Consider the following 23,228-nt stretch of genomic DNA (forward strand, 5'->3'; position numbering starts at 1 on the left):
CCGCAGGCTCGAAGACCACCGCGGTCCAAAAAGGGAGGGGCGGAGGAGTAAATCGCTTCCGGCCTTGAAGCAAAATAACCTTTCTTGGGCGTTGCTACATTTTAACCACCGGGCGCGCGAGCTTAGCGCTTTGGTCGTACCGTTGCATGTTGGGAATAGTAGTTCTCAACACCCGGATATGTCGACACAAAATGACAGGATACACGTTGTATGTTAATTTAGGTCTGGGCCGCGCTAAAGTCTCAGCCTTTGACATGCAAACTGTGCCATGCCGCACTAACCCTTAGGCGTGCATGATACGCGTTCGGGTCAGCCACGAACGCAAACTGAAGCCCTGCGAGTTCTCCTGTGTTTGCCCTTTCACCCAGGCTCTGGCTGCTAGCGGACCAACCTCCTTCCTCTGGCTCCCCCGGTTCCGAAAGCTAAGGTAAGTCCTGGAGCGCGGAGGACGCGGATCCAGGCTGAGACTGTAAGGCACACCTGCTCTGTCCCGCGGGTAGGGGAAGGAGGGAGGTCCGCCCTTTGTGCTGCAGCTTCATAGTCCGGGTGGCTAGCACCGGGTGGGCTTCAGTACTCCCAAGGTTTGTCAGCAGAAGAGGATCAACATGCAGGGTGGGCTCAGCAGAAGAGGACCAATATGTAGGGTGGGCTCAGCGGGCGGGCTGGGGGTCACAGAGGTCCACGTGTCCGTGGACCTCCCTGTGAGAGATCTGGTGGTGCCAATGGCGCCATGGTTTGGGGGGTATTAGGAATGGGGTTTTGGTAGGAGGGCTATTAATGGAAAGCTGGGTGGACCACAAGAATAACAGAGGTCAAGAGGAGTGTTACTAGATAATCAATTGGGGCTAATAAAAGTGCTTTAGTAGACACATTCATGGGACCATTGGGTATATGTTCACTGATTGATTAATGAGGAGGTGGTAGAGTTAGCACCAGAATATAATAGGTGAATTGATTAATGAGGAGGTGGTAGAGTGGGCATCTGGAATATGATAGGAGGTGGATGGAGGCATGATGCCTGAGGGATCAATGGAGGTATAACTCACAATGGGTTAGTGGGGAGCAATGGAGCATGGTAATTGAAAGGAAAATGGCAAGGCTATCAAGGGAATATAGAGAAGGATGGAGATCAAGATCAAGGAACTAATGGGAGTAGTGGTGAAAGAAGAAACAATGAGAAGCTGATAGGATATTGTAGTCAAAGAGTTAATGTGAGCTATAGGACTCAAGGAATTAATGGGGACTGAGTGAGCAAAGAGACATCTAGTAAGCTGTTGGGGGTGTGATCATCTGGTGTTCAAGCAGTGGAGGGTGCAGTGAGTGGTGAGTGGAAAATGGGGAACTGAGGTGTGATCATGTGAGAGTAACAGGAGTGTGTATTAATGAAGGGGTCGCAGGGCTAGTGGAGTGGTCTATGAGGGGGTCAGTAGGAGGGCTGAGCTATGAGGGTTTATAAATCAGTAATTGAGTGCTTATGGGGAGCTACAGGCATTAATAGGGGTTGATAAGGATATAGCAATAAAAGAATTACTGGGGACCTGATCATTTTAGGGATTAATGGGGAACGGAATCCTAGGGGCTGGGGAGTGCAATGAGGTAGTATTAGGATAATGGGAGTCAAAAGGAATTAGTTGGACTAATAGGGCTATATGAGTCTAGGGGCAATGGCGACAACTGGGGAAGTGTCACTGAGATGTTAATAGGGATAAGGTGGACAAAGAAGGGTTGATAGTGGGAGTGTAACAGGGTTTAATATGTGGAGTGTGGGTGACAGCAATGGGAAGTGGACTGGGTCACTGACGGGTCCTCTATGGGATAAGTGTTGGGTTTGTGGGGTCTTTAGGATAAACTGTGAGGTAAGTGATAGAGGAAGGGGGATCTGTGTGAGCTTTGGAGCCTGTAAGAGCTCAGTGATAGGGTCCTTTAGGCCCTATAAAGTCAGTGGGGTCAATGCCAGAGCCTTAGTTGGCCCATCTGCTGAGTAAATTGTTGCATGAGTCAGATGAGACCAGTTTGGTTTGTGTGGTTATCTCCACCCTGCAGAGCTAGGTGGTGTCGCACTCACCTGGTTACAGATACTGGGCAATATCAGCTGGCTGTTGGAGGTCCTTGGGCAAACTGTGTGTGAGATGGGACGTACGTCGAAGGACAAGCGAGATGTCTACTACCGCCTGGCCAAGGAGAATGGCTGGCGTGCCCGCAGCGCCTTCAAACTGCTACAACTTGATGAACAATTCCAGCTTTTTCAAGGTCCCTAACTGGCAGATGAGTTACTGGGAATTTGGTGTGGGGTGGGCACTGGAGACAGATAAGTGGGCTGGGTCTATAGAGCTTCCAGTGGTAGGTGGGCTGATTCAAAGGGTCTCTGGAAGCAAGGAGACAGACAGGAAGATGGCAGAATACCTGTGAGGAGTTTGGACACTTGGGCAGTGGAGAGATGTAGGTGCTCCCCAGAGGAAAGGGGTAAACTTTACAGAGTCCCCAGGTTGAAGAAGTGGGTGCAACTGACCAGTATACTTTTGCTATGTGTGCCCAGGTGTGACACGGGCAGTTGACCTGTGTGCAGCCCCAGGCAGCTGGAGCCAGGTACTGAGCCAGAAGATTGGGTAAGTGTGGGGCTCCCAGATGGGAGGTCTGGGAGGGCAGGGGCCCAGAAGTGAAACTGGGTTGACATGGGCTGTGTCATCCACAGAGGCCAGGGTTCTGGCCATGTGGTGGTGGCTGTGGACCTGCAGGCTATGGCTCCAGTACCAGGTGTGTTACAGATCCAGGGAGATATCACCCAGGTGAGAGCATGGCTGAGGGAACTCGGGTATCTCCTGGGTAAAGGCCCCCACATGGGAGCTATGGAAAGGAGAAGAGAGACAGAGTGATAGAAATAGAGAAAGACAAAAACAGAGACAGAATAACTGCAGAGAAACAGCCAGCAGTTCGTCATCACAGAGAGACAGCAAAAAGTGATTACACTGGGTCCCTAGAGATGGAACTTAGTCTTAGATGGGCAAAGACTGAGAATTTGGCTGACCCAGGGACAGTGGGCCAAGGCCATCGGCAGGTGGGGTTCGAGGGCAGCAGAGGGAGGCCCTGGGGCCATTCATCCTCCCTCTCTCCATAGCTATCCACTGCCAAGGAGATCATCCAGCATTTTGAGGGCTGCCCTGCGGACCTAGTAGTGTGCGACGGGGCTCCCGATGGTAAACAGCAGCAGGGGGTGGGAGGCCAGGCAGGGGCCCTTGTGTGTCCTTCTCTGTATCTCCCACTTCGGTTGACCTCTTCTGCCTCTTCAGTTACTCCTTGCCTCTCCCCTCCACTCTCAGCTTTCCCCCACATTGGGCAGCTTTTCCCTACCTCTGTCTTCCTCCCACCCACGTCCCACCCTTTGGTTTTGTGTCTGTTGTTTGCCTTTCCCTCTTCTCATCTCTCTGCAAACATGAATTTCTATGGTAGTGTTCATTCATTGTTTCAGTTATGAGCTATCCATTCAATACAAATTTACTGTGCACCTGTTGTACTGGGAAAACATTTATGAATAAAATTCTACCAGTGTCTGACTTCTTGGAGCTGATGTTCTAGTGAAAGCAAGTGGAAAAGAAAATAGATTGAGCCATGTAGAATGTTAAAAGGTGCTAGGTACCATAAGGAAACTGATGAGCAGAGTGGCGGGTAGGGGATATCTGTTGAAATGTTCAATATTATGGATAAGGAAGTCCTCACTGCCTTGGCAGCAGAGACCTGCAGGAGGTGAGAGAGTAAATCATGGGTATATCTGAAGGAAGAATCCCAGCCCATGCCAAGGCCCTGAGGCAGGAAGGTGCTTGGTATGTGTGAGGAACAGTGAGGAGATCAGTGGTTGAAACAGAGTGAGGGGGACAGTGGTAGGAGGTGAGAACAGAGATGACAAGAGACAGGTGTTGGAAGACATCTTGGGCCATAGTGAGAACATTGGCTTTTTCACTGAGATGAGAGTTTGGAGAAAACCATGTGAACATGGGTGGTTGTGCCCTGCTCGGGTTATGAAAAGACCCCTTGAGTTACTGTGAGCGGGGTGAGGGATGAGGGCAGAAGCAGGGCCTCAGAAAGAAGGAGGCTGCTGCAGTCGTCAGAGGACTGATGACAGTGGGGGCAGTAGTGGAGAGAAGAGGGTCAGGTTAGATCTTTTTTTTTTTTTTTTGAGACAGAGTCTCGCTGTGTCACCCTCAGTAGAGGGCCGTGGCGCCACAGCTCACAGCAACCTCAAACTGTTGGGCTCAAGCGATTCTCTTGCCTCAGCCTTCCAAGTAGCTGGGACTACAGGTGCCCACCACAACACCTGGATATTATTAGAAATGAGGTCTCCATCTGGTTGGAGCCTGTGAGCTCAGGCAATCCACCCGCTTCAGCCTCCCAGAGTGCTAGGATTACAGGCATGAGCTCCCGTACCTGGCCAGGTCAGATCATCTTTTGATAGTAGATTTGCTAAATGGCTTGAGTGTAGGTGTGAGGAGAGGACATGGGGCAGCAGCATCAAAGGTAACTAAGGTTTTGAATCTGTACAACTAGAAGCATCAGATGAGATGGGGAAGATGGTGGGAGGAGCAGGCTGAGAAAGGAAGGTCAGGAGTTTGGTTTGGATGCGTTAAAGATGTGGAGTCTGATCTATGAATCTGGCATTCAGGGCAGCAGTCGGGGCTAGAGGTAGGAGTGATAATGGTGCTTGTGCATGTGATTGTTTAGAGAGTTAAAATGAGTTCCGAAAAGTTTGGAGCTCAGAGTATGCATCCAGTTGGTGGACAGTGATTTGCATCCAGAACCTTAGCAGAAGAGCCTAGGAAATGTTTTTAAGCTTCTAATCTCTCTGATACAAGAAGACGCAAGGATTGGAAAGGCCCCCTAACACTGTCCCTCTCGCTGCAGTAACTGGCCTCCATGATGTTGATGAGTATATGCAGGCCCAGCTCCTTCTAGCCGTGAGTAACTCTGGCCTCCCCTGACCTACTTTGGCCCCCTCCTGGCTATCTCCACCTCAGCCTTAGCCATCCGTCCTGCCCACAGGCTCTGAACATTGCTACACATGTCTTGAAGCCGGGGGGCTGCTTTGTGGCCAAGGTAAGCCTCAGGGAACCTGATACCCTATAGAGAGAGGTCCATGAGGTCTGCCCTTAACCCCTTCATTTTACTTCTCTACCCCACAGATATTCCGAGGCCGGGATGTGACGCTTCTCTACAGCCAGTTGCGTGTCTTCTTCTCCAGCGTGCTCTGTGCCAAGCCCAGGAGCAGCCGGAACTCCAGCATTGGTCAGTGGTGGGGATAGACCAGGCAGACAGAGGGGGTTCTCAGGGACACAACATGAATAGGGTGGAAGTAGCAGCACTCCTCACTCCAGTTTTCTTCCACAGAGGCCTTCGCTGTCTGTCAGAGTTATGACCCTCCTGAGGGCTTCACTCCAGACTTGTCCAGACCCTTGCTGGACCATTCTTACGGTGAGAGCATGGGCCCATCCCTGGGGAAAATATGCCCCCTTATATAATTTCTGTCCCCTAAAAGCCCACAGTTTCCCCCACTGGTGGGAATTCTTTCCCAAGAGGATTCTCAGCCCCACCTCTGGTAAAACCTTCTCATGGATATTTTGTCCCAGGAGGGTCTTAAGCTTAGGCAGTCCACTAGAGGTAATCTTAGACCTGATGAAAATTCTGTCTCAGGAGGATGCTAAGCCTTTCCCCAGTGGACACTCTACCTGCCTAAGGAAATTCTGCCCTAGGAAGACTGTCAATCATATCCCCAGTGGAAACTTTGCCCTGTGTGCAACTTCTGCCCTAAGAAAGTCATTAGCCTCACCCTTAGTGGGAATTGTTGGAGAGACAAAGTACCTGCCCCTCCTACCACATTCTTTTTTTTTTTTTTTTTTTTTGTGACTTTTGGCCAGGGCTGGGTTTGAACCCACCACCTCCGGCATATGGGACTGGTGCCCTACTCCTTGAGCCACAGGCGCCGCCCTGTTTTTGTTTTTTTTTTATAAGTCAGAGTCTCTGTCATAGCTCACAACAACCTCAAACTCTTGGGCTCAAGTGATCCTCTTGCCTCAGCCTCCCGAGCAGCTAGGACCTCAGGTTCCTGCCACAATGCCCAGCTAGTTTTTCTATTTTTAGTAGAGACGGGGTCTCGATCTTGTTCAGACTGATCTTGAACTCCTGAGTTCAAGCAACCCACCCACCTCGGTCTCCCAGAGTGCTAGGATTACAGGCGTGAGCTAGTGCGCATAACCTGAGACCACATTCTGAGAGTGAGGCGACATAGGATAGAATATTAGAGCAGGGAGCTGAGGATATGTGGGGAAAACTTGGCCCATGCTGCATCCTGCATTGTGACTGGCACCAAGTATCCTACTCTTGTCTTCAGTCTTACCTCTCCCTCTTCCTAAGACCCAGATTTCAACCAGCTGGATGGTCCCAGCCGCATCATTGTGCCTTTTGTGACCTGTGGGGACCTGAGCTCCTATGATTCGGATCGCAGCTACCCACTGGATGTGAGTGCCCAACCGATAGTTAGGCAGGGGTGGGGGGAGGCTGTCCTAGGTTCCCAGGTGTTCATCATCTCCCCACCTCTCACGTCTTGTGTCCCCACAGCTAGAGGATGGCTCAGAGTACAAGTATACTCCACCCACACAGCCTCCCATCTCGCCACCGTACCAGGAGGCTTGCAGGTTGAAGAAGAAGGGATGGCTGGCCAAGGAGATCCGCCCTCAGGACCACCCCATCAGCAGAGTGGATACATTGCCCCAACCCCTGGCCGCCCCTGAGTCTCACACCCTGCTGGCCCCTGAGGTCTGGAAACATGGTTCTGAGCTCACTTGACCCCTTCCCAGTTTGCCTCTTTCTGCCCCAAATCACATGGTTTCTGGGGCTAAAATTCTTTTCCCTGCCTCCTAATAGCTATAAAAATCAGTGGGTAGGCTTGGCGCCCATAGCACAGTGGTTACAGTGCCAGTCACATACACCAAGGGTGGCGGGTTCAAACCCAGCCCGGGCCAGCTAAACAACAATGACAACTGCAACCAAAAATTAGCCTGTTGTTGTGGCGGGTGCCTGCAGTCCCAGCTACTTGGGGGGCTAAAGCAAGAGAATCACTTAAACCCAAGAGTTTGAGGTTGCTGTGAGCTTTGACGCTACGGCACTCTATGGAGGGCGACATAGTGAGGCTCTGTCTCAACAACAACAACAAAAAAAAATCAGTGGGTAAAACCAAGCTTAATGAATGGAAAAGTTCAGCAAAATATCTGAGTCCTGGGTGGCGCCTATGGCTCAGTCGGTAAGGCACCAGCTCCATATACCAAGGGTGGCGGGTTCAAACCCGGCCCCTGCCAAACTGCAACCAAAAAACAGCCGGGCGTTGTGGCCGGTGCCTGTAGTCCCAGCTACTCGGGAGGCTGAGGCAAGAGAATCGCCTTAAGCCCAGGAGTTGGAGGTTGCTGTGAGCTATGTGAGGCCACAGCACTCTACCGAGGGCCATAAAGTGAGACTCTGTCTCTACAAAAAAATATATATATATATCTGAGTCCTGGCTCAGTGCCCATAGCTGAGTGGTTAGGGCACTGGCCACATACACCGGGGCTGGCAGGTTCGAACCTGGCCTGGCCTGGCCTGCTAAAACAACGACAACAACAACAAAAAATAGCTGGGCATTGTGGCAGGCACCTGTAGCCCCAGCTACTTGGAAGGCTGAGGCAAGAGAATTGCTTAAGCCCAAGTTTGAGGTTGCTGTGAGCTGTTAACGCTACAGCACTCTACTGAGGGCGACATAGTAAGACTATCTCAAAAAAAAAAAAAAAAGAATCTGAGTCCTTTTTTTTTCCCCCTTGGGTAGATGGAAGACAATGAAATGAACTGTTCACCTTAATCCATTAAGGTAAGTTTGCCTTTTGGATTGCAACACATATGAAACAGCAAGGCAGTTTTTCAGGTTTGGAGATAGAGCTGGAAGCAAAATGGACAAGTATCTCAGCCCTCATAGAGCTTTCAGTTTAGAAAAGAAGAAACAAAGTCATAGTTTCATAAAAAGTCTATGAGTACAGGAATTTCTCTATACATACATACTGTATAGCTTGTATTTCACTATATCTGTACAAGTTTGGATAATTAAGTTCATGAACTCATCCTAGAAAAAGTGCTGCATATCTCATTGCTGAATACCACTACGGTTACCTTAGAAGTTCACCCCTTGGGAAACTATGCACCCATGCCAGCACCTTGTCCACCTTTCAAAGCAAATTTTAGAACTCGTTTTCTGGAGTCATTATACAGCACACATGCAGCAGCAATAATGAATGCACTCAGCAAGATACCACTACAAATTGACTCAAACACAGCTGTGAGACACTAATATACCAAGGTTACAAAACCATACCGAGTCATTTGTACATTGCTGCTGATGTCAGCACACTGTGGCAAGTTTGTGAACTTAATTGTCAGACCTCCTATGATGACAGCTCTGATGGCCATTCCAGTTAAAGAGTTCCACAATTGCGGGCGGCGCCTGTGGCTCAGTGAGTAGGGCACCGGCCCCATATGCTGAGGGTGGCAGGTTCGGACCCAGCCCCGGCCAAACTGCAACAGAAAAATAGCCAGGCGTTGTGGCTGGCGCCTGTAGTCCCAGCTGCTCGGGAGACTGAGGCAAGAGAATTGCGTAAGCCCAAGAGTTAGAGGTTGCTGTGAGCCGTGTGACACCACGGCACTCTACCGAGGGCAGTACAATGAGACTCTGTCTCTACAAAAAAAAAAAAAAAAGAGTTCCACAATTGCTTTGAAAGGTGGACCAAACACTGGCATTGGTGCATAGCTTCACAAGAGGAGTAACACAAAGGTGACCATAGTGATATTCAGCAATGAGTTATATAGCACATTTGCTAGGATGAGTTCTTGAACTTAATTGTCCACCCTTGTATATATGTAACATTAATACAGGATATGAAAAATTTTTTAAGAAAGTAAAGCAGGGCTCAGCACCTGTAGCTCAGTGAATAGGGTGCCAGCCACATGCACAGAAGCTGGCGGGTTCAAGCCCGGCCCAGGCCTGCTAAACAACAATGACAACTACAACCAAAAACAGCCAGGTGTTGTGGCAGGTGCCTGTGGTCCCAGCTGCTTGGGAGGCTGAGGCAGGAGAATCGCTTAAGCCCAAGAGTTTGAGGTTGCTGTGAGCCATGATGCCACAGCACTCTACCAAGGTCAACATAGTGAGACTGTCTCCAAAGGAAAAAAAAAAAAAAGTAAGTGAAGTAGGGTGAAGAGAATCAGGAATTCTAGGCATGGCAGTTTGCACTTTTTAAAAAGAGGTTGTCATGAAGTCCTCACTAAGGTTATGTTTGAGCAAAGACCTAAAGGCGCTGAGGGAGAGAACTTGTGTTTATCTGGGATAAGAGCATTTAGGGCAAGGGAAGCAGCAGAGTCTGAAAGGTGAAACAACCTGGTATGGGAGGAAACAGCAAGGGGGCCAGTTTATATATACCTGAATGGGCTAACACTAAAACGTTAGAGGATGCCCCTTTCTGTCTGTCCCAGCACATTATTCAAACTAAGTTTTCCATTTAAAAAGCTATGTTTAGGCCAGGTGCAGTGCCTCATACCTGTAATTATAGCACTCTGGGAGGCCAAGGCAGGGGGATTACTTGAGCTCATGAGTTTGAGACCAGCCTGAGCAAGAGTGAGACTCCCATCTCTTCTGAAAAACTAACTGGGTGTTATGGCAGGCACCTGTAGCCCCAGATACTCAGGAGGCTGAGGCAAGAGGATCCTTGAGCCCAAGAGTTTGAGGTTGTTGTGCGCTATGATGCCACAGCACTCTATCCAGGATGACGGAATGAGATTCTGTCTCCAAAAGAAAACAAAAATGAAAATTGTTAAAAATTAAAACAGCAAATCACAGTGGGAAAAGATATTTACAATCCCTATACGTAGTGTTTGTAATATTAAAAAAGGTCCTATAAACCATAAGAAAAAACATAAGAATGGCAAATAAGTACATGAAAAGCTGCTCTCATCAGGGAAATGCAAGCTAAAACTAAGAAGACTGACAACACTAAGTGTTTGGAAGGATATACAACAATTGCAACTGTTGTACATGCTGCTAGGAGCATAAAATGGTGCAGCCGCTGTCTAAAACTATCAGGCAGTGTCTACTGCATGTATGCCAATTCCACTCCTAAGAGATGAGTACTAGAATGTTCCTAGCAGCACTATTTGTAGTACCTCCTTTTTTTTTTCTTTTTTTTGTTTTTTTTTGGAGAGAGAGTCTCACTCAGTCACCCTGGGGTTGAGTACAGTGGTGTCACAGCTCACAGCAACCTCAAACTTCTGGGCTCAAGTGATCCTCTTGCCTCAACCTCCTGAGTAGCTGGGGCTACAGGCACCTGCCATAACACCCAGCTAGTTTTTCAGTTGAGGCGGGGTCTCGCTCTTGCTCAGGCTGATCTTGAACTCCTGAGCTCTGGTGATCCACCCACCTCAGACTCTCAAAGTGCGTTCCCAGCCTGCAGTACCTTCCTTAAATCGTAGTGTGTACCCTGTTTCCCCGAAAATAAGACATCCTCCGAAAATAAGACCTACTTACAGGACCGATAACATGTCCCCTGAAAATAAGACCTAGCGCATCTTTGGGAGCACACTTTAAAATAAGACACTGTCTTATTTTCGGGGAAACGGTAGTATATTCACAGTGAAGAGACACAGCAATGAGAATGAATACCCTATAGTTACATAAGTTAACACCTAATAGTTACTCATTAAGCTGAACATCATATATATGTTTTATGCATTTTTCTATATATTACGGTTCACAATAAAAGTAGGGGAAAGTTCACAAAAATGTTAGCCACTTGAACAGCGATTATAGTACAAGAAAACGGGAACATATATTTTTGTTTTAAAACTTCCTTTTTCTTTGACCTTTTGGTTAGCTGGCATGCTGATACAACTCAGAAACAGCTCGCTATCAGGAAAACCGGAACTTGAGTTGATGAACTTGTTTTCAGATATCTCATCAATGGGGCCTGAATGAACAAGCCCTGAGTAGGAATCTGCATCAATCATCATGAAGACAATAAGGAAAGAAAGACACCACAGAAATCTGTGCTGCAATAGGAATTGACAATACGGAAAGAAACACACTGCAGAAATCTGTCTGTGCTGCAATAGGAATTCTTGAGTGAAGTCTTACCTCTTCTCTAAACCTCATCAGGGATGTCCAGATTATATCCAGAATTTCCCCTGAAAGCAGAGGGTCTTAACCTGTATAGGAATCAGGGGTATTCATGAACTTGATGAAGGAAAAATGTTACATGTTTCACTAATGTAACAGAAATGTAGCCTTACTCTCAGTTACAAATGCTGGCAACTAATGGCAATAGTAAAAGCAGTACTTGCAACTTTCCCACCAATACTGTTACTTTTTATGCTACATTACAATTGTTGCAGGCATCTTGAAATACTATTCACATTCATCACCACTTGAAATGATAGCAGATCTTATAATTTGATGTACTAATAAATTGACCAGTATTATACTACATCTCTGTTTTGTTTCAGTTTAATATGTGGTGATAATTGTATTTCAGTGTAATTGGCTCCATTGTAACCCTATGTATTTGTGTGCGCGCGCACATGTGTACTTTTTTTTTGAGAGTCTCACTATGTCGCCCTCAGTAGAGTGCTACGGTGTCACAGCTCACAGCAACCTCAAACTCTTGGGCTTAAGAGATTTTCTTGCCTCAGCCTCCCAAGTAGCTGGGATTACAGGCGCCCGCCACAACACCCAGCTATTTTTCTGTTGCAGTTGTCATTGTTGCTTAGCTAGCCTGGGCTGTGTTCCAACCCACCAGCCTCAGTGTATGTGGCCAGCACCATAACCACTATGCTATGGGTACCCAGCCATACACACGTGTATTTTTTTTTTTTTGAGACAGAGTCTCACTATGTTGCCCTCGGTGGAGTGCTGTGGAGTCACAGCTCACAGCAACCTCCAACTTCTTGGCTTAAGCAATTCTCTTGCCTCAGCCTCTCAAGTAGCTGGGACTACAGGTGTTTGCCATGATGCCCAGCTATTTTTTTGTTGCAGTTGTCATTGTTTTAGCAGGCCCAGTCCACATTTGAACCTATCTGCCTCAGTGTATGTGGCTGGTGCCCTACCCACTAAGCTATGGGTGCGAAGCCACACATAGGTGTACTTTTAAAAATGTTCTGATGGGGGCTGGACACTGTGGCTCACACCTGTAATCCTAGAACTCTTGGAGGCCAAGACGGATGGATTACATGGACTCACAGGTTCAATGATGCCATGGCTATGACTCTATCTCAAAAAAATAAAAATTAAATAAAAATTAAAAAAATATTCTGAGGCTCGGCACCCGTAGCTCAGTGAGTAGGGTGCCAGCCACATACACTAAAGGTAGCGGGTTTGAGCCCAGCCCGGGCCTGCTAAACAACAATGACAACTGCAACCAAAAAATAGCCGGGCATTGTGGCAGGCACCTGTAATCCCTCCCAGCTACTTGAGAGGCTGCGGCAAGAGAATTGCTGAAGCCCAATATTTGGAGGTTGCCGTAAGCTGTAATGCCACAGCACTCTACGGAGGGTGACATAGTGAAGCTCTTGTCTCAAAAGAAAAAGAAAATTCTGAAAAGGGGTCCACATATTTAACCAGATACCAAAGGATTCCCCAGAACAAATTATTTTTGTTAAGAACGGCTCTTAAATGTCAGTGGGCCAGGCACAGTGGCTCATGCCAGTAATCCCAATACTTTGGGAGGCTGTGGTAGGAGTATCACTTGAGGCCAGGAGTTTGAAGCCAGCCTGGGCAGCATAGTGAGACCCCATCTCTTAAAAAAAAAAAAAAAGATAAAATGTCAGTAAATCCGCATGCAAGTCATGAATTTCTGCAACTGGCGAAGCAAACTGCAGTAGCTGATAGAAACTCCACAACTATACAGAACTGTTTTCTGCAGCTTAATGCTATGTCTTTAGAAACTCACTTTCTCTGTGACCCAAGGACTATCCACACCTCAATCCAGTGACCTGAGGAATTGCCACATCCCAGTCTGTGTGACCACAGGAGTATACACACTCAAGTCTGTGACAAGCAGTGTCCAATCCCCAGTCATAAGTGGTGTTTAAACTTTGGAGTGTATTTATAGGTGTGTCTATACTCCAGTCTCCGACCACAGGAATAACCACACCCTGGTCTGTGTGACTCCAGGAATGTCCAAACCCCACTCTATGTGGGTCAAGGAGTATCCACACCACGGTGATGTAATTCAGGGGTCTTCTCACCTAAGTTGGTATAACCTAACCACAAGAATGTCCACACCCCAGTCTGTGTGACCCCAGGAACGTCTGGCAGAATTGTCCACACCAAAGGCTATGTGATCACAGATCCATCCACACCCATTACAGTGCAAATTCAACAGTGCTCACAAAAGTCTGTGAGACCCCAGGCTTTGTGAGTCCAGCAGTGACAATGGCTTAGTCTGGAAGACCACAGGAGTTAACACAGCCCAGTCTTAGTTCCATGATTGTGCATACCTCAAACTGTGACCATACAGTTGTCCAAACCCCAGTTCCAGTGACCCCACAGGTGTCCACAGCTCAATGTGGTGTTCTGAGAATAGTTTTCCGCATCTAGCAGCCTCAGAAGCATCCACTCCCCAATCTCTATGCCCCCAGGAGGGTCCACACCAAACTGTCTGCAACAGAAGTAATGTCCAGGCTGGGTGTAGTGGCTCATGCCTATAATCCTAGCACTCTGAGAGGCCAAGGTGGATTGATTGCTTGAGCTCAGGAGTTTGAGACCAGACTGAGCAAGAGTGAGACCTCATTTCTACTAAAAATAAAAAAAACTATCCAGGCATCATGGCAGGCACCTGTAGTCCCAGCTATCAGGAGTCTGAGGCAGGAAGATGGCTTGAATGCAGGAATTTGAGGTTGCTGTGAGCTATGACACCATAGCACTCAACCCCAGGATGACTTGAGTGAGACTCTGTCTCAAAAAAAAGAAAAAAGAACAAAAGAATGTCCAATTCCCTGTGTATGTGACCCCTGTGTCATGCAAACCCATAGTCTCTGGCCATAGGTGTGTCTACACCCCAGTGTCGATGGCCTCCAGAGGGTGTACTCCCCCATCTGTGACCAGGAGGCTATCTACTCCTCTGTCAATGTTACCACAAGAGTGTGAAACTCCAGTGCTGGTGACTACTGGTGGGTCTACAGTCCAGTTTGAGTGATCCAGGGAAGGACACATCCCCAACTGTGTGACCAAAGGAGTCTCCATACCCTGGTGTCTGTGACCACAGGGGAGTCAATTCCCCAGGCAGTATGACCAAAAGAGTACCCACGCCTATCGGGATGTCCAGACCAGTGTCTATACACAAGTGAGTATGACCCAAACAGTGTCCACAATGCAGTCTCTGTGACTCCAGGAATGTTCCTAATCCAGTCAGTGTGAGTCTAAAAGTGTCTACCCTGAGCCTCTGGGACATGTCCCTTCCATAATCTTTGTTACTCAAGGAGCATTCATGCCCCAATCTGTGTACCCAGAGAATATCTGTAGCTGGGCCTGAGTGACCTCAGCCATGTCCACATCCCAATCTGTGTCACCCTCCACATGACCACATCCCTATCTGTGTGAACCCCCAAGAGCAGTGATTTTTAACCAGTGTACCTCGGCACACTGGTGCACCATGAGAAGATTTTAGGTGTGCCCTGAAAATTTTAAAGATCATTTTTGTCAAGATAGTCTCACTTTCACCCTGGGTAGAGTCCTATGGCATTATCATAGCTCATAGCAACCTCAGTCTCTTGGGCTCAAGCGATCCTCTTGCCTCAGCCTCTCAAGTAGATGGGACTACAGGTGCCTGCCATGACACCTGGCTAGTTTTTCTATTTTTAGTAGAGATGGGGCTAGTTTTTCTATTTTTACCAGAGACAGGTGTCTTGCTCTTGCTCAAGCTGGTCTCAAACTCCTAAACTCAAGCAATCCAGAGTGCCTCGGCCTCCCAGAGTGCTAGGATTACAGCCATGAGCCACTGTGCCCAGCCTAAAGATCATTAATTAATTATTTTTGAAAGGAATCCAAAGCACATTAAGCATATTTTTTTTTTTTTTAGACAGAATCTCACTATGTCACCCTCAGTAGAGTACTGTAGCATCACAGCTCACAGCAACTCAAAATTCTTGGACTGAAGCAATTCTCTTGCCTCAGTCTCCCAAGAAGCTGGGACTACAGGTGCCCATCACAATGCCTGGCTATTTTTTCTTGTTGTAGTTGTCATTGTTGTTTGGCAGGCCCAGGCTGGGTTCAAACCCGCCAGTTCCGGTGTATGCGGCTGGTGCCCTAGCTGCTGAGTTACAGGCACTGAGCCTAGTATATTCTTTTTTTTTTTTCTACTTTTTTTGATCAACATAATTTAAGTGTGCCACAGAAGTTTAACTATAAGTTCAAGTGTGCCATGAGATAAAGGTTGAAAAACACTGCCCTAGAGTCTCCACCCTCCTGTGTAACCCCAGGAGTGTCTATGTCACAATCAATATGACCCCAGGATTTCTTAGTCCCAAATCTAGTGACATCATGAGTGTCCACACCCTCACTTGCGTAATACCAGGAGGGTCCACACCCCAGGCTGTGTAACCCTGGGAGGGGCCATATACCAGTATGAACCCAGGAGTGTACTCTTTCCAGGCAGTGTGACCCCAGGGTGGGTATGTACAGAGGAAGAGTGATCCAGGCAAAGAGGAAAGCCTGTGCAAAGGGCTCAGCACCTATAGCACAGTGGTTATGGTGCCAGTCACATACACCAAGGCTGGCAGGTTCAAACCCGGCCCGGGCCAGCTAAATAACAATGACAACTGCAACAAAAAATAGCCAGGCGTTGTGGTGGGCGCCTGTAGTCCCAGTTAATTGGGAGGCTGAGGCAAGAGAATCACTTAAGCCCAAGAGTGTGAGGTTGCTGTGAGCTGTGACACCATGGCACTCTACCAAGGGCAACATAGTGAGACTGTCTCAAAAAAAAGAAAGCCTATGCAAAGGCCCTGAGGCAGGAGCATGCCTGGCACATGTGAGGGATGGCAAAGAGACCACTGGGGAAGTAGCAGAATGACTGGGGCGCCACTGGTAGAAAGTGAGCTCAGAGAGGTCCTGTAGGGCCTCGTGGGCCATGGAGGGGACTTTGGCTTTTTCTCTGAGAGTTACAGGCCATGGCAGGGCTCTGAGTGGAGGAAGGCTGTGGGCTGTCATGGATTCTAAGAGGATCCCTCCCTTCAGTTGCTGTGGTGTCGTTACCCAACTGTTTTTGTTTGTCAAAATTAAAGAGAACACTAAAAGGTTGAACATTACTGTATGGAAATTGTAATTCTTTTAATATTTAAATTATAACTTTTTTTAAAAAGTGCAATACTCTGGCTGGGCGTGGTGGCTCATACCTGTAAACCTAGCACTCTGGGAAGCCAAAGCAGGTGAATCCCTTGAGCTCAGGAACTTAAGACCAGCCCGACTGAGCAAGAGTAAGACTTCATCTCCACTAAAAATAGAAAAAATTAGCTAGGTGTGATTGCACATGCTTGTAGTCCCAGCTACTCAGGAGGCTGAGTCAGGAATTGCGTGAGCCTGGGAGTTTGAGGTTGCAGTGAGCTATGATAATGCCACTGTGCTCCAGCCTGGACGACAGAGTGAGATTTTATCTCAAAAAAGAAAAGTGCCATACTTTGGAAGCAATGAAGAATTGTATGTCTAGAAGAGAGGTTGCAATTAGGCCTTTTGTTACCTCTACTCTCCCCAGGCTTTCTGCATAGACATGTGTCAGGAATGCACCTCTGCAGCTGCTTGAGGTAGCACTTCCTTTGTTTGCTGTGTACTGAATTGGGAATTCAACAAATTCCTATGTTGAAGCCCTAACCTCCAAAATGACTGTATTTGGAGATAGGGCCTTTAAGGAGACAATTAAGGTTAAATGAGGCCATAAAGCTGCGGCCCTAATCTGATAGGACTGGTGTCATCCTAAGAGAAGAAAGAGACTCCAGAGTTACTTCTCTATCTCCCTGTGTGCACACATAGGAAAGGCCATGTGAGGACACAGAAAGAAGGTGGCCATCTACAAGTCAGAAAAAGAGGCCTCACGGGGCAGTGCCTGTGGCTCAAAGGAGTAGGGCACCGGCCCCATATGCCGGAGGTGGCGGGTTCAAACCCAGCCCCAGCCAAAAACTGCAAAAAAAAAAAAAAAAAAGACCTCACCAGGAACCAACACTACTACCAGCACCTTGACCTTAGACTTCCAGCCTCCTGAACTGTGATAAAATAAATGTCTGTTGTTTAAGACACTCAGTCTGTGATATTTTGTTATAGAAGCCTGGGCAACTGTTAACAATACCGTGTAGCTCAGGTTCAGGGCTGATTTCAAGAGACTCATCTTGGCAATGGGTGCTCAAGTGGAAGAAGAAAATTTTGCCACACTCTCCTTGTCTAGTTGAAGAGGGCTCTGGAGCTGGGGGGCAGTTAGTAGCCCAGAAAAAGCCTGAGATGAGATCCACAGCACTTCCGTGGGTTCTGGGAGCTATGTCCATGGAACATTCTCAGCCACATTGCCAGATGAGTAATAATGGCTTGGGAAGCTTTCCAGAACTGCCTCGAGGCTTTCTCTAACACTCTACCCACACCTGTTTCCTGCCAAGTTGTTCTCCAACAGAAGACAGGCAGGTTTAGAACCATTGATGCCTTGGTTCAGAGGAATAGGTGTAATGGTGTAATTTCATGCTGGTGACAGCCCAAGGGAAGAGGTGTCTGAGTCTCTCTAGATGGGTCTCTCTAGATGACACAGTGGCTGGGGACAGTGGAATGAATCATGGGTCACCTCTCATGACTCACAAGAAAGTTCTGCCAGATACAGGAGCTGAGAGCCATTACCAACCAGGCAGAGTTGGTAGATAATAGCCTTAAAGGATAACTGGCCGTGCATGCCTGCACAAGGGTGCACATACCAGCCCATGTGAGATTATGTGATGCATGCATAGTGTGCTTACGTCCCTGTGTGCACATTTACAATGCTTTTGTGCATGCATATGTACATGGCACATGTGTGTGCATTTGGACTTTGCTGTTTCGAATGTTAGTGTGGTTATAAGCATATGTGTGCAACCCAAGTTCAAGTGTGCATTCTTATGGCAATGCTAGGGTGCAGCAAGTACATGAGGACCTGTACCATGACAAGGGTATTTGTGAAAAGCAATTGTGGGTATGCATGAGCATGTGCTTATGTGTGAGATTCCATGTGCAAACCCTTAAGGCCATGGGTGTTACCCTGAGTATTTATGTCTGTGTGTACATGTGTGTACCTGTGTATGCCACATGCATGGCTGTATGTGAGTACATAGGTGCAGGGGAGCCAGTGGTGCAAACTTGTGTGTCCAGAGTCCATACATGCATACCCTCAGGTCCCCATGCACATGCAAGTGTGAGTGAACTGGTGCACACACAGGGCTGGGCCTAGATGTCCGTACACATATGTGCATGGTTTGGGGGACTTCCCTTGGCCTGGGCACCTATGAATGCACATCTGTGTGTGCACAGATGCACAAGTGGCCAGGATCCTACACTGTGGTGTCCATGCATGTGTACCTCTGGGCAGCAAGTGTGTGCACGAGTGCAGGTGTGTACACATAGCCCTGGGTGCCCACAATGTGTGTGTGTGCATGGATGCCTGGATCTTGATATTTGTACACGTATACCCTGTGTGAACATGCATGTGTATATAGGTGTGATCAGGCGGGTCCACGAACACAGGCCTCAGTGTCTGTGCAGGTACCACTGGGTGACCGTGCATAAGTGTGTGCGTGGTTTCAGGTGTGGCCATGGACCTGGGTCTGGGCATATGTGTATATGTTGCTAGAAGTCCATGCATGTGTGTCCTCATGTGTTCAGCCATGCTAATAGCCTGGGTCATGGTATCTGTGCATGTGTACCTTTGGGGACCACTATGGCATTTATGTATATGTGGCCCTATGTGGAGGATGGGGTATAGATTCACTTGCACCTATACCAAGCTGGCGACCATAAGGGAAATCAAGGAATGTTCTTCCTCTAGGAATCCAGGTTTGGGTGGGGCCAAGGGAGTAAAATTTGGGACTGTTTTCCTTTTCTCAAACCTTGTAACTCCGGACCAAGCTAGAGCTTGGAAAACACCCCTTCCTTCCTTCGACCTCCTCCCCATCCCCCCTCCCCCCAATTGAGCTCTGTACTAGTTCTGTGGCAACCCAGAGACAATGCGGCCCAACTCCAGAGGGCTGGAAAGATGAGCAATGCTTCTGTGCCACCATAAAGGAAGCCACCAGCAGCCTAAGGAGAGACTTGTGCCTGGAGATTCAGGGTAGGCTTCCTAGAGGCTGAGGTGGGAAGATGTAGTGAAGGGGGCCCATGGCAATGGGGAGGACCTGGACCTGCAGGGATGGGATAGAGGGACAGACAGCAAGGCAAGAGACACTCAGAAGCAAAGGCCTGGGAATGGGGAAGCCATGTTTGTTCAGCCAGGAAGCTGTGTCTGCCTCTCTCATTACTCGTAGGAGACCAAATGCCCAAGACTTGGAGGGGCTCAGAGAAAAATGAGGGGTTTTTTTGTTTTGTTTTGTTTGAGACAGAGTCCCACTTTGTCACTCTCAGTAGAGTACTGTGGTGTCATAGCTTATAGCAACCTCAAACTCTTGGGCTCAAATGATTCTCTTGCCTTAGCCTCCCTAGTAGCTGGGACTACAAGTACCCGCCACAACGCCTAGCCATTTTTTAGAGACTGGGTCTTGCTCTTGCTCAGGCTGATGTTGAACCCGTGAGCTCAAGCAATCCACCTGCCTCAGCCTCCCAGAATACTAGGATTACAGGCGTGAACCACCCTGCCTGGCCCAAATGCCCTATCCCCAGAACAGGGAGCTTAGGCTTAGAGAACTGTCTGATTCTACAAGCCCCTGGGGCCCAGAATAAGCTGCCTGCTCTTCCTGGGCCTTGGTTATGGTAACTGTTTATATCCCAGGCCCAGGGAAGCATTTATTCTGAAAGAGTAGCCCATGACAGGCAAGTGGCCACTCCCCAAGATTGGGCCATCCTCCTGTTCCTCTGACACTTCTAGGTCCTAACACCCTGCCCCAGGATCAAAGCTTGGATGCGAACTCCCAGAGCCATGGCCACAGGCCTACCATGATGGGGAAAGCCAGGTTTGGTGGGGCTGCAACCCTATCCCAGTAGGGAGCATTGTCATTGCTAAGCCACCCAGGCATGGGGTGGCAGGTGGGGTGGGGGAAGCACAGGGGCCTGAAACTCTTGGCCTGGCCCTGGTTGGAGAAGAGTGATGATGCCCCTGAACTCCAAATGTGACCCTGATATACAGAAGGCTTGGAGAGAGCAGAGGGATCTCCCCTTCCAGTCTTGGGACCTCAGCCTGGCCCAGTTTCACCCAAGAAAGCTCTCAGGTGCAGGGTTAAGACTTCCTGTGCTCTCACCCCAACCCCATGCTGATGGCTTTCTTTCAGATCCCCCAAGGGGCCAACCATACAGATGGCAGAATGTCTGGCAACAGTGGGCCACTAAGCACAGTCCTGCAGGCCATGCCCTGAAAAAGGGCGCCTGGCCAAGAAGGAAAGAGGGGACCAAAATGAGATGCAGCCTGGTCTCCTCTGGTGTTCCTGGGGCCTGCCTTGGGGCTATATCAGTCAGGAGGAAGGGATGTCCTTTATTCTAAAGTTCATAAAGACACTGCCGAGCTGGTGGTGCCCCTGGGAGTCCAGGTCTTTAAAGGCAAAGAAGACAGAGATTGCTAAAGTAGACATAGCCCCGAGTGCTGGGCAGGTCTTAGCCTGAAAAATGCTCAGCCACTGTCTAAGGCAGCCCTCAACTTGTCAGGAAAACTCGTAAAAAGCTTTTAAATGGGCAAGACTATTCCCAGGTGTCCTTTCAATGAAATGCTAGGTGTTGTCTAGCAGATCCTTAAGGCTTATCTGATCCTGTAGGGGGTTGTATCTTTGGCTTTGGCTGGGCCATTTTGAACTCTGTAGAGATAGAAGTTAAGCTGTGCAGGGTGGATGATTCCCATTCATAAAAATGCAAATGAATTTTGTCCTGTTTCAGAGATACAACTGATTTCTACTCTGTAGAAAAAGATGTTCCAAATATATTGCATTTATTGGCAAACTTATTTTGGTATTCTCTGGGAGCCTGTATGTCTATTCTTCAGACTCTCCTTTGAGCCTGCTGTAACATCTTACCAGTCCCTCATTAATAAATGTTCTAATAAAATCTTTGACACAGGTTCACTTTATATTTGTATGAGCTGTGTTGTTACCATTTACAATTTTTTTTTTTTTTAGACAGAGTCTCACTTTGTCACTCTGGGTAGAGTGCTGTGGCATCACAGCTCACAGCAACCTCGAACTCTTGGGTTCAAGTGATTCTCTTGCCTCTCAGGCTCCGGAATAGCTGGGACTACAGGTGCCTGCCATAACACCCAGCTATTTTTAGAGATGAGGTCTCACTCTGGCTTAGGCTGGTCTCAAACCCGTGAGCTCAGGAAATCCACCCACCTTGGCCTCCCAGAATGCTAGGATTACAGGCATGAGCCACCAGTGCCTGGCCACCATTTTGGAAATTATCCTTTTACTGCAGTTACAGCTAATAGTCCAGATAAGATCACCACGCAGGGAGAGGAGAGACTTGCTTGAAGTGACCCTCAGGGACTAAGACTGTGAGGCAGAGCTGAACCCAGGCTGTTCTGGGCTCTTCCCTGCTTGTCCAGGGTGTGGAATTGGGGGTTGTGACATGCAATGATGGGGTTGTGGAATGATCCTCTGAGGTGAGGAGCCCCCCTGTCAGTTCCCACCCTCTGTGCTATGGCCTGATTCAGAGCCAAGACATAACCAGCCCCAATTCCCTCCCCCAGGCCATCCTGGCTAATGGCAGTGCTGAAATGCCCTTATCATCATCCTGGGCTGCTGTACTGGTGACACCTATAGGAAAGGCTTTCTTCTCAGGCAGGTTATTTCAACTGTCAAGCCTCAGCTTCCTTATCTGTAAAATGCAGATAATTACAGTTCCTGCCTTACAGTTGTAGGGAGAAGATTAAATGAGATAATGGACACAAAGCTCTTCAAATCGCCTAGTACAGGATAAGCACTCAGAACACAGAAGGTGCCAAAAAATGCATACACATTTTAAGAAAGGAAAAAACTGTATTAAATTTATAGTACTCAAGTCACACTTGACTTATGCAATTATAAGAGGTGGTCAACAAGATTTATATTCATCTTTATTTTATTTTATTTTATATTTTTGCAGTTTTTGGCCGGGACTGGGTTTGAACCCTCCACTTCCAGCATATGGGGCCAGAGCCCTACTCTGTTGAGCCACAGGCACCATCCTTTTTTTTTAGAGACAGAGTCTCATTTTGTCGCCCTCAGTAGAGTGCTAGGGCATCACAGCTCACAGCAACCTCCAGTTCTTGGGCTTAGGCGATTCTCTTGCCTCAGCCTCCCGAGTAGCTGGGACTACAGGCGTCCTCCACAACGCCCGGCTATTTTTTTTAGTTGTCGTTGTTGTTGTTGTTGTTGTTGCAGTTTGGCTGGGGCTGGGCTTGAACCCACCATTCTCGGTATATGGGGCCAGCGCCCTACTCACTGAGCCACAGATCCCCTCCTGTACTCATCTATTGTTATTAATACATATGTGTATTGAGGGTGTTTTTTTTTTTGTTTTTTGTTTTTGTTTTTGAGATAGAGCACTCTGTCACCCTGAGTAGAGTGTCATGGCATCATAGCTCACAGCAACCTCAACCTCCTGGGCTCAAGTGTTCCTCTTGGCTCAGCCTCCCAAGTAGTTGGGACTACAGGCACCTGCCACAATGCCCTGCTAATTTTTCTATTTTTTTAGTAGAGGTGGGGGGAGTCTCGCTCTTGCTCAAGCTGGTCTTGAACTCCTGAGCTCAAACAATCCACCTGCCTTGGCCTCCCAGAGTGCTAGGATTACAGGTGTGAGCCACTACACCCAGCCACCAGTATTGAGTATTACAATTTTAATACAGTTTTTTTTTTTCCTTTCTTAAAGTATGTGTACATTTTTTGGCACCCTCTGTATATCACCTGTTAGTCATTAGGTCTGATTGCTTGCAGAACTTCCAGTGTTAGACATTTATGAAGGGATTCTTGGGTCCAGTTGCTCTATCCTTGGATAAAACACCCAATAA

General features: G+C 48.0%; 1 protein-coding gene across 3 annotated transcripts; it reads left to right on the forward strand.

Moving 5' to 3' along the window:
* The first annotated feature begins 220 nt into the window (after nucleotides 1-220).
* On the forward strand, nucleotides 221-11,523 carry FTSJ1 (FtsJ RNA 2'-O-methyltransferase 1). Of its 3 annotated transcripts, none has more exons than XM_053580734.1 (13): nucleotides 221-427; nucleotides 2,046-2,250; nucleotides 2,537-2,606; nucleotides 2,693-2,786; nucleotides 3,116-3,194; nucleotides 4,894-4,946; nucleotides 5,032-5,085; nucleotides 5,172-5,274; nucleotides 5,377-5,460; nucleotides 6,400-6,503; nucleotides 6,604-6,801; nucleotides 7,841-7,882; nucleotides 10,929-11,523. In XM_053580734.1, exons 2-12 carry the CDS (start codon nucleotides 2,130-2,132, stop codon nucleotides 7,871-7,873), a joined length of 993 nt encoding a protein of 330 aa, XP_053436709.1. In that variant the 5' UTR covers nucleotides 221-427; nucleotides 2,046-2,129; the 3' UTR covers nucleotides 7,874-7,882; nucleotides 10,929-11,523. The 3 variants fall into 3 exon arrangements, with proteins under 3 accessions (XP_053436709.1, XP_053436710.1, XP_053436711.1); XM_053580735.1 differs by having other exon boundaries at nucleotides 11,004-11,523; XM_053580736.1 differs by having other exon boundaries at nucleotides 6,406-6,503.
* The last annotated feature ends 11,705 nt before the right edge of the window (nucleotides 11,524-23,228 follow it).

Source organism: Nycticebus coucang, chromosome X, assembly GCF_027406575.1.
Source record: "Nycticebus coucang isolate mNycCou1 chromosome X, mNycCou1.pri, whole genome shotgun sequence".
Lineage (NCBI taxonomy): Eukaryota > Metazoa > Chordata > Mammalia > Primates > Lorisidae > Nycticebus > Nycticebus coucang.

What these genes read in the sequence shown, in the direction of transcription:
- FTSJ1 (XM_053580734.1), top strand. Translation starts at nt 2,130, where the DNA reads ATGGGACGTACGTCGAAGGACAAGCGAGATGTCTACTACCGCCTGGCC. An exon ending in GGGGCTGCTTTGTGGCCAAG is followed by an intron (nt 5,086 to 5,171) that starts GTAAGCCTCAGG and finishes TCTACCCCACAG; the next exon opens with ATATTCCGAGGCCGGGATGT. An exon ending in ACACCCTGCTGGCCCCTGAG is followed by an intron (nt 6,802 to 7,840) that starts GTCTGGAAACAT and finishes CCCCTTGGGTAG; the next exon opens with ATGGAAGACAATGAAATGAA.